Source organism: Pteropus vampyrus, unplaced genomic scaffold (assembly GCF_000151845.1).
Source record: "Pteropus vampyrus isolate Shadow unplaced genomic scaffold, Pvam_2.0 Scaffold53, whole genome shotgun sequence".
NCBI classification, from domain to species: Eukaryota; Metazoa; Chordata; class Mammalia; order Chiroptera; family Pteropodidae; genus Pteropus; species Pteropus vampyrus.
The window spans coordinates 5,438,250-5,449,335 of NW_011888834.1; the positions used below are offsets into that span (position 1 = coordinate 5,438,250).

General features: G+C 43.7%; 1 protein-coding gene across 1 annotated transcript; it reads right to left on the reverse strand.

Moving 5' to 3' along the window:
• Positions 1 to 4,382: 4,382 nt before the first annotated feature.
• On the reverse strand, positions 4,383 to 8,697 carry NEFL (neurofilament light). The gene is made up of 4 exons (XM_011360290.1): positions 7,545 to 8,697; positions 6,433 to 6,557; positions 5,685 to 6,004; positions 4,383 to 5,097 (listed from the first exon to the last, which is right to left on the reverse strand). Exons 1-4 carry the CDS (start codon positions 8,589 to 8,591, stop codon positions 4,961 to 4,963), a joined length of 1,629 nt encoding a protein of 542 aa, XP_011358592.1. The 5' UTR covers positions 8,592 to 8,697; the 3' UTR covers positions 4,383 to 4,960.
• Positions 8,698 to 11,086: the final 2,389 nt, after the last annotated feature.

The window sequence follows — 11,086 nt, forward strand, 5'->3', positions numbered from 1 at the left end:
CCTATAATTTTCGTTAAGATATTTTTAAACTTAAATTGGGACACGTGATCAAATAAGAATGAGTATACTTATGAGAACAAGGAAAATATTTGAAGCTGGGATTGTTTTGGAATCTCTTGAATGGATGATTGTTTATAAAAGAAAGAATTACATGCACACTATCTTATTGTAGCCACCAGTGATCTTCACTTTTTGATTTTTCTGAACTTTTATAGTTCCCTCTCATATTGAATAAGACCAAGAGAATAAGTGGTAATGATGATATGTGACTTTCAAGGTTAGGTCATAAACGACATGGCAACTTTTGCCTTGGTTTGTTGGAGATCTTGGTCTGGGGGAGGCCAGCCGCCATGTTGTAAGGATCTTCAAGCAGCTCCATGGAAAGACCCATATGGAGAAGAAATGGCCAGCCAAGTGAGTAAGCCACCTTCTGGAGGCCTACCCAAGCCTTCAGGTAACAGTAACCTCAGCCAACGTCTGACTGCAACCCAATTAGAGAACCAGAGCCAGAATATCCCAACTGAGCCACTCCCAAATTTCTGATCTGCAGAAACTAAGAAATAATGAGTGATTGGGTTGTTTTAAGTCACAAAGCTTTGGAGTGATATATTATGTAGCAATAGATGACTAATATACATACTACATGTTAATTTGTTGAAATATGTAGTTATCAAAAAGAAGATACTGTTTACAACTTTCTCTTTTCATGCATTTATCCTGCCAGTAAAAAAAAAAAACAAACAAAAAACCTCAAAGCTTTCCTAAATCACACCACATTACACTATCTCTACTGCTACTGTCCTTTTCTAAGTCACATACAATCTCCTCTTACCTGAACTAAAACACCCATTTAGTTAGTCTCTCTTCTTTGATTCCTGCCTCCCTGAATCCATTCTCTACACTAGAGCCAGAGTGGTCTTTATGAAACAGAAAGGTCATGTCACCTTCCCCTGCTTAACTCTAGCATCTGCGAAGCACAATAAAGCGAAATGCAATAAAAAGACATACGCCTGTATGAACCATGGCTGGGTCAATTCTGACATCTCACACTCTGTCTCCAAGCGAGAAAAGAAATCCTCCATCCTGTCCATGTTTATGAAAGATTCTCGCAAATACTAAACCTTTGCCATTCTAGAAACTTTTATTAAGATGCCCACTAAACACAAGGCACTTTGTTGGATGGTGTGTTATGGAAGAAATTTATTTATTTATTTATTTGTTTGTTTGTTTGTTTGTTTGGTCTGCTGTTACACCTTTCCAAGAATGATTTGAAAATATTAACTTTAATTTCATCTGTTTATAAAATCTGATTCCTGCCTTCCAACAGCTTCAAATTAAGCAGAGGGATTGAGATATGGAGAAAAATAATCAAAGGGATTCAAGAAAAGCTTGCGCATCCTAAGTAAGTACAATGGAATGTTGTGAATGTAAACATACCCCTTGAATGCTTTATAAGAATTTCAATAATTGTGTGGAAACTCCCAGGCCACGGTCACAACACATACCTGAGAAAATATGCTCTGATTTCCTGAGGATGCCTTCCAAGATAGATGGCAAAGGAGACAGTGGGTGTATCAGTTAAGGGCATGGACTTCAGAGCTGGACTGTGAGGTTTGGATGTCAGTCCTGCCGCAAACTACCTATGTGACCTCGGTTAAGTTACCTGACCTTAATTCCTCATCTGTAAAATGAGGAGGATAATCATACGGGACTGATATCATTGTTGTAAGAAAGGAATTGATGAGTTAATACTTATAAGCACTCAGATCACTGCCTGGGACACAGTAACTATTCTAACAGCACTAGAATCTCCATGTGGAAAAAAAAAAAGAAATCAAATTAATCGCTTACTGACTTAATTCTAGGAATGAAACTGGACATTAAGTTTAATAATTCCCTTAGAGTGATGGATTTTCATGTGAACATAATAGTTATATGTATGTTTCACATTCAGCTATTTAGTCTGAGCTTGTAAAAGTTTTTCAGGAAATTTTGAATGATGATTCTAGAAAGGATCTGAGACATCAGCTGTTGAACCCTGATGCAGCTGAGAAGATTGAGGCCAGAGTGAGAGGAGGGGTGAGGATGGCCAGAGAACCATGACTCACAAGGCTAGAATCCAGAATAGACACTTGATTCTTTCTTTTCTGCTCTTTCCACAAGGTGTTGACTAGATTGGGACTGGTTATTAACTACTCTTGGCTTTCTAGTCATCCTGAAGGCATTTTAATCTAGCAAGAATTTTTAAATTCAATTAATATCTATTGTGCTCCCCTGTGGTAGGAAAGGTGCTAGTTGCTAGGAGACAAATGGCAAGCAAGAGGTCAGACTGACATCTTCTGAAGATCGCACTATAGCAGGCGATGCAGATGTTTCTCAAACGATCATGGAAATTGATGCTGATTACAAGTATGTAAAAGTCTACAAAGTCTACATGATCTTAAGAACACATTTAATGGAGGAATTAGGTCCAGTCAGGGGACGCTTCCACGAGAGAAAAATAACTAAGCCTAAATCTGGGCAACATTGAGGGAAGGAATGAAGAAAGAGTATTCCAGACAGATAAACCAGCAAAAACCCTGTGGCAGGCGGGAGGGCAGCAGGCCAGGGTGCAGGAGCACCAGAAGAGAGGGGCACAGGGGTACACATAAGATGAGGTCACAGAAATAGTTTGGGGTCAAGTTTATGCAGGCCTTGAAGAGCACCTTAAAATGTTTGGTTCCTATAGTTAAAAAATGGGAAACTATTGGAGGGTTTTTATCAAGGGGATGGCATAATCAAATTCCCTTTTCCAAAACATTAGCTTATTGTTGTGTGCTGATCCAAGGACAAGTGTAGGCAGTGGGAGGTTTCTTGGAGAGGTGGCAGCGTCACTGGAGAAATGTGGATGCATTCGGCATATGTAGGCAGTAAAATCAGTAGGACTTGGTAATAAATTAGCCTAGAGGGACTGAGTAGAGGAAATAGGCAGTCTGATGCCATGCCCGGTCTCTAGCTTGTAGAATTGGATGAGTAGGAAGTGGCATCATTAACTGGGAGAGAGACTACTGAAAGACAATTGGAGTTTGTGGGGAGGTGGGGCAGAAGGGAGAAGGTACTGAATAAAGTACCAAATTTGAGGACATTTTTTAAAAAAAACTTCAAATCCACTTAGTTTAGGTTTTTCAGTATTTTATTATGGCACACAGGATAGAGTATGGTACAATGTTCAAATAATTCTCAAAGCAACCAGCTGTTTCCATTTGGCTAAATTTACTTTTTTACATGTAATTTGCATCTCTCTGAGGTTTACCATATGCAACATTCCACATTTCATGAACATAACTGTGAAAAGCTTGGTTTCTGAGGTGACTCCTAGTCTTTACAGAAGTCAATGTACTGAGAATCTTCATAGTTCATATCCATAGTACCATGATAGATAAAGCAGTATTTTACCTATTTACGTGGTGACATATATTTAACTAGAAATAGGTAATGTGAAGGGATCGGATAACTTTAAATGGAGACTACTTTGCCTTCAATTAAATCCATAATTTTTAAAAGTTATCTAAAGAACAAATATTGAACAAAATTAACTGACAAAGCAATTGTATAAGAACAGAGTGGAACAGCAGATAATAATTTCATCAACATTCCACATCAAGTGCAAGTGCAAGAGCTTTCACAACTTTACAGTGGACGGAGGGGACCGATGGGGTGTGTAGCTGATGCAGTGTCCAACCAGTCAGAGCTATCGTTTAAATCCAAGTATTTGTCAATACACATGCAGACACGTGGCAACATAACATACACATATAGAATCTCCCCCCCCCCACTTTAGTGACTTATAACAATTTCACTATCTGTTTCTGTAGTTTTTAAAAGGTTTACAATAGGTGGCATTAAATGTTATTTATTTGAGGCAACAGAATTAAGCTAACAACACACCGAATCATGAGCTCAGGATTGCAGGCAATATGTTTGCAATGACAAATAACTTTTGATGTTTTTACTTTCTCTGTCCAAAATTGTACATTTCTAAAAAATTATTCCTTCTGATTATGTCATTTGCTTGGGTTCAACTTCTGCTCATGATAGTTAGACTCTATATTTTAATGTGATTATAATGATGGCCAGGTGGGACTCATATTCTATCCAAATTGCATTTATTATTATATACTAGTTTTAAAGGTACCTGTTTGCCATCAAGTGTATGTTTAACATATAATTTCAGAATCGCCTGCAAGAAAGCCATTCCTAACACTATATTATACATTTTATGGGGCAAAGTATATTACTATTTATTATAAAAGAAAAATAACTCCAGAGACTCCCATTTATTCAAGTTCATTATCAGTAAAATTTTTGAAGGGAGATATTTCATAAATGGTCATGACTTAACTGTATCCTTCATAATTACCAATTAAGTGGAGAAATGCATTGTAATTGTTAATATTTCGGCTTAAGAAAAATCCGGAGGGCAAGTTTACTTGTATGTGGCTTATATCGGTGCCTTCTTTAAGATAGGTGAATTAAGTCAACAACCACAAGAAATGTCATTCAGTGTAACTTTATTTACTGTTTATTGCACATAATTCAAGGTCTTTAATTTCTAACCACCAGAGGTTCAAAGGACTATTTTTTCCATGGAGTTTAACATTAACATTAGTGAATTCACTTATTCACATGTTTTTAATTGTAAACATCTGAATTATTCACATTGCCACAGATCCTGAACTCATAAGCATGGACCATGCACAGGCTGGCAGCAAGCCAGGAAGCCACTCTGCAAGCAAACAGATACTCAGCATAAGGAGAAAAGTCATAGCACAACATTTAATGTCCAACCTGAGTCATCTCAGAATTATACATATGTTGACTTCTTAATTCATATAGTATCTGGAACTCAACTGCTTGGTTGGTGATGGGGTTGATCTGATTTGGGGAGGATTATTCCTGGAATAATTAAGGAAAGGGGGGCTCAATCTTTCTTCTTGGTTGCTTGCTCCTCCCCAGCACCTTCATCTTTTTTCTCATCCTCTTCGACTTCTTTGCTGTCTTCCTCTTCACCTTCGCCTCCTTCTTCCTCCTTTGCGTCTTCAGATTCTTCCTTGGCAGCTTTAACATAAAAAGAAAATGTACAAACCCCCAATCCAGGGTGAGTCCAATCCAAACACTTCTGCTTAGTTTTGGGGGGAAATCACAAATGTCAGAATGCTTCCCCAAAACCGCTTGGCTCTACTTTCCCAAAACACATGCGACCAACAATACTGCCAAGAACGCATATTTAGATAGAATGAGATGACTTCTAGGTCTTGGAAGCTCTATTCTTTTCTAGGACCTCAGTATTTCTTTTATCATGTGCCTGGTATTCACTTTCATTCTTTAGGACACCACACTGCCATGTTTAATGAAAATATTTTAAACTGTTTAGTAGGAATGAAGAGAGCAGGGGCAAGGGTGGGGGAGGTATATTTTTAAATGCTATTTTCAAGAAACTGCCAAGCTAAGGAGAAATGTGTACCTTTGGGAGAACAGCCAACCAGATGCTCACTACAGGATAAACAATATCTTAACATTGTAAACTCATATTTGAATGGAACTTCTTTGGCATAAACAATGCTTCATTTATCTTATCCACCTACTAACAAATATCTACATGTAGTTTGCACTTGAAGTTGGAAGGGTTTGTCTTTTTATCCTACCTTCTTCCTCTTCTGCTCCCTCCTCTTCCTCAGCCCCTTCCTTGTCCTTCTCCTCCTCCTCAGCTTCTCCTTCAGAGTGGGGTTCGTCCTTGGCTTCTTCAGCTTTTGAAGCCTCAATGGTCTCCTCCACCTCAATCTGCTCCTCCTGGACGTGGCTGGTGTAGTAAGAAGGGAAGGAGCGTGCCGACATCAAGTAGGAGCTGGTCTGTAAACCACCATAGGCAGATCGGCCAAAGACCTGGGAGCTCTGGGAGTAGCCGCTGGTTAAGCTTCCCACACTGGTGAAACTGAGCCGGGTCTCCTCACCTTCCAGGAGTTTCCTGAGGAAGCAGGGGCATGGTTCAGTTAACAGACAAGAATGCAGGAAGTGTGCTGCATGACTTGCTCTGAGCCTATTAAGCATCATCTTCCCCTAATGCCATCCTTAAAGGCACAAACTAGAGCAAGATGGCAATCACCAAAACCTAATGACTGGGGATACTGTGACTAAGACTGAACGACAATAACAATAACAACAAAAAACTTTAAAAAAAAATGGTCCTATTAAATTTTAAATGTAATAGGAAGGTAAGGATAGGACTTATATAATTAAATTCTAATATATTTGTCTAAATACTTACTTGGAAAAATCCAAAGAACAAACAATTATTTCAAAGGATTATTCTTGAAGCTTTCCAAGTCAACATAAATGAGATCTGAATTTTGTCCCGAGGCTGAATGGCTGCGGCCTCTGACCCTCAGTGTTTACCTGTAAGCTGCAATCTCAATGTCCAAAGCCATCTTCACATTGAGGAGGTCTTGGTATTCTTTCAAGTACCGTGCCATTTCACTCTTTGTGGTTCTCAGCTCATTTTCTAATTTGTTGATTGTGTCCTGTTGGGAAAAAAAGAAAGGAAAGAAAAGAAATCCAAGCACGTACACCTACTGCTATCACTTTACTGCAGTATAGCTGCAAAGTGCCCACCATAGATGAAATCTCCCCTAAATCAGCTGCCTTTTCTTTTTTAACCTTTCTTTCCTTGCCTTAAAAAAAAAAAAAAAATCAGCTTCATGAAACATGACAGCAAAAACATAATTTTAAAAAACTGACGGTAAAAATTATTTGATTGGAAAAAATTCTTTTGTCTAATGATCATCCTTAAAAGGAACTAAATTGACTTTTCTCATTCATTCGTTAACTTTATCCAGGTCACAGGAAAGTAATCCATTTCTTTATAGGTGAAGGAAGTAGCTAGATTAAAAAAAAAAATTATCTAAGATATTTTCTACTTATCTACATAATTTTTTCTCCTCCCCAGAAGATGGATATCCTTTAAAAAGAAATGTCTTACTGTGAACATCATTACCTACTACGACTTGGGCTGTATTCTTGTCTGCCTACTAAGGGAAAGGAGTGATTGGTAAAACTAGTCGGAAAGCATGCTGGTCACAAGCATCCTTCAGAGCTAATGAGAGCTCTTCGCTGTATTTATTAACCAGACAGTCCAATCCGTGCCGCAGAGCAACTGGTGGCTGAAGCAGGACAATAGAGAGGAGGGCCGGAGGCGTGCCCAGCTCCCACCCCCACCACTTCGCCCACCCCACCCACCTAACACCCTGCAGTCTGGGCAGCTTTAATGGGAAACGTGAAATCCACTGCACCAAGCATGACTTCCCAGACTGCAGTCGCGCCCCCACTCCAGCCCCCCAAGTGCCCCACCCTTCCCACACAGTCAAAGGAGCCAAGTCCTGCAGCCTGACAGCTGCATGTAGAGGCCTCATCTCTGGTCTCCACTTTCTGGGCCCGTCCTCGACACCTCCGCCGCAACTCGATTATGCGGCCCTCTCCCCCTCCCCGCTGTGTTTCGCCTAGTGCGGTACCTGCATAGCACTAATGTCGGCATTCTGCTTGTCCTCAAGCTCCTGCAGCTGCTTCTCCAGCGCTTCGTTCATGCCCCGGCACGCTTCGATCTCCAGGGTCTTGGCCTTGAGCAGGCGGCGGCTCTCGGACACCTCGTCCTTGGCGGCGCGCACCGCGTCGGTGTTCTTGGCGGCGCTCTCGGTCAGCACCGTGAAGCGGCTCTTGAACCACTCTTCGGCGTTCTGCATGTTCTTGGCAGCCAGCTTCTCGTACTGGGCGCGGATGTCCTTGAGCGCGGCGGAGAGGTCGGGCTTGGAGGACACGTCCATCTCCACGGAGATCTGCGCATACTGGATCTGCGCCTGAAGCTCGGCGATCTCCTCTTCGTGCACCTTCTTCAGAAAGGCGATTTCGTCCATCAGGCTGTCGATGCGCTTTTCTAGCTCCGCTCGGGCGAGAGCCGCTTCGTCTGCGCCTTTGCGCGCTTCCATCAGCCGCCCCTCCGCGTCCTCGCGGCTCAGCACCTCCTCTTCGTAGCGCGCCTGCAGATTGCGCAGAGTCTCCTCCAGCCCCTCACGTTCGCCCTGCAGCGCCTGCTTCTCGTTGGTGGCGTCTTCTGCTGCCAGGCGCAGGTCGCGGATCTCCTGCTCGTACAGTGCCCGGAAGCGCGACGGCTCCGAGTGTTTCTGGCGCAGCACCAGCAGCTCCGCTTCCAGGACCTTGTTCTGCTGCTCCAGTTCGTGCACGCGCTCGATAAAGCTGGCGAAGCGGTCGTTGAGGTCCTGCAGCTGCGCCTTCTCCTGGGTGCGGATCGACTTAAGGTCGTTGCTGATGGCGGCTACCTGGCTCAGGTCGAGGTTCTCGAGACTGGGCATCAAGGAGCCGGAGCTGGACGAGTAACTGCGGCGCACGGACAGCGAGGAGGAGACAGGCGCCGAGTAGCTGGAGTAAGCGGAGCGCGCGGTGCTGTAGCCGCTGCGCACGCTGGAGATGTGCACCCGGGGCGTCTCCACGTAGCGCCGCTTGTAGGAGGTCGAGTAGTACGGGTCGTAGCTAAAGGAACTCATGGTGGCGGTCGGTGCCCCTCTGACTGGCGGTGGGGACAGAGGCCTACAGAGAAAGAAGAATGGGAGAAAGAGGGAGAGGGAAAGGGAGAGGGGAGGATGGATGGCTGTGTGCGGCTCGGCGCGGTTCTGCCGCCCGTATTTATATGCAGGGAGAATTCTGACGCAGCCTGCGATCGATCACGGCGCGCGCGGCCGGTGGGGGCAGCGCTGCTGCAGCCGGAGGAGGATTCTGCGCAAAAGGAAGGCGGGGGCGAGCGACAGACCGCTGGGGTGCTGCGGCTCTCTCGACTCTTTTACTTTTCTCTGCGGCCCCCTGTTTTCTCTGAGACTCCATACTCCTCAATCATTTGCTTACCCCACCCCGTTCTACTTACTCCTTGACCCGGTATCACTCGGAGTCTGAAGTATCCCTAATAACAGGTTCTCACTCCCTACTGACACCTTAGTTTTCCAGATTCCGGTACCTCGAAGACATCCTCTCCCCTAACTCGCCACTTCCCCACCAGGGGTCCCCGTCATCATCTCCCTTAGTGTTAATGGTGACAATGCAGTTACCCTAGGGCACTGGAGATTCAGATGATAGTCAAAGGATGCCTGTCTGCGGCATATATGAAAGAAAGTTTTCTATATCTTTGTATGTAGCTATTTCTGGTATTTTCTTTAATTCATCTCCCTTTCTCCTGGTTTTTTTTTTCCTTCAATGCGTTGTTTCTACACACACACACACACACACACACAGACACACACACACGTTAAAACTGCAGCACTGCAGGTGTTAATTTTAGCGTTTATAAACCTCTAGAGCAGGTATCGGCCTTTTTGTGTTCTTAGATTTTTCTCATTTCTTTGTGAGGAATGAATCCTCTGATGCTTGTGGCTCGTAATGTGGTCTATCGTGTAGGTGGAGGAGAGCCGAGAATGAGTTGGAAATGAACCGGGGAAAAACCCTACTGCACACGCAGCCGTGAGCTCCGGAGAGGGTACTTCGGACTGTAAATGCTACCTTCATTTTCATCAAGCTGAATTCCCGCTTGACTTCCCCAACCCTGTCACATTAAAAGCCCCTTTCCTTCCTTTTACACCTTCATAGCACCCAACCTGATGATTTCAACGAGCCGTGCAGATGGCTGACTCCGAGGGAAGCGGCTGCTGCCAGCCCAGAGCCGAGCCCCAGGGCGGTTTCCCCGCAACTCTGAGACCTAGGACATCTCGTTCTGGGGCAGACAATTCTTTCTCCCGATTCACTGTAATAAGTAGGTAACAGGTACAGTAAGGAATCCATGGATTTCCTTTAGGAAACGCCTAGATACCTGAAACTATGCACGTTGTCAAGCACCGTGGTAAGGTCCTGCGGTTTGCAGAGCACATTACACTATATATTAGGGAGTCTCCGCTTTCAGGGGCGGATTGCAAACGTTTACATTGGATACCTAAGATTTTTCTAAGCAAGCATTTAATTTTTGTTTTATTTGTATAAAAGTAGCATTTGACGTGCAACTTACTGTTTTGTTTTGTTTTGTTTTGTGTGTGTTTGTTTGTTTGTTTGTTAAGAAGCAAGCTAAGGGGAAACATGGTAACAGTTTTCAAATAGAGAAGCCAGAATCGCTATCAGGGTGATGCTGAGAGGGTGAAGTACTTGGAGCGAGCACCACAGTTGCTCCCGGAGGTACCGCACTCTCCAGATGCGAGGGTGGAGGTGAGGCTTAATCTCCGAGGTGCTTTGCAATTCTCAAAAACAAACAAACAAACAAACAAAAAACTGCGATTCGAGATCCCCACCCTCTTCATGGTAGAGGGAAAGACTGCAGCAGGTAACTTTCCTGGGGTTTCTAAGCAATCTCTATTGTCTCCAATAATGCAACTTTAGAAACATTGTTAGTTTATTCATCCAGGCTCTATTCTTCTAGAGTTTCAAGCCTAAGCCATTAGGCTGTCCTGAATTTTGCTTGGCCCTGGCAGACATGGTAGGACACTGTTTCTGATGACTTTTAATAGCCCACATGTCCTTGGTCTCTCCCATTCATCAGTGATTCAACAGTAGGGAAGGCTTCTCTGGACAGAATGAGAGAGCTGGGAGAGAACCTAGATACGCCATATTTTTCTGCTCCCAATTACCCAAATGTGGATGAAAAGTGGCAGAATGTTGTTGTTTTTTTTACCTGCCCCCATATAAACCACATTGTTTCACTCCCGCTGTGTGAGTCTGCCTACACCACACCCTTAGGTATTCATGAATTCATTTCCTTTGTGCCAGTTCCCTTCCCTCTGAGTTTCAGTTTCAGGTCACCCTCAGAGATCTGAGGTCCATGAGCTTTTTTTTTTTTTTTTGCCCTGGCTCCTGACTGAAGCCTTTGACTGCAGAGGAGGCTGCCCAGAGGAAGGGAGGGGCCGATGGATGCCATAGGAAGTGGGGGAAGGGTGAGATGATGCTGAGAAACCTGCAGGGCACCTGCTGGGTAGCTGAACAGGGATGCTCACGGGAGTGGGGAAGGATG

Coding starts and splice junctions, on each gene's coding strand:
- NEFL (XM_011360290.1), bottom strand. CDS start 8,591: ATGAGTTCCTTTAGCTACGACCCGTACTACTCGACCTCCTACAAGCGG. Junction 6,558..7,544: donor CCGACATTAGTGCTATGCAG/GTACCGCACTAG, acceptor TTTTCCCAACAG/GACACAATCAACAAATTAGA. Junction 5,098..5,684: donor GGGAGCAGAAGAGGAAGAAG/GTAGGATAAAAA, acceptor TTTATGTTAAAG/CTGCCAAGGAAGAATCTGAA.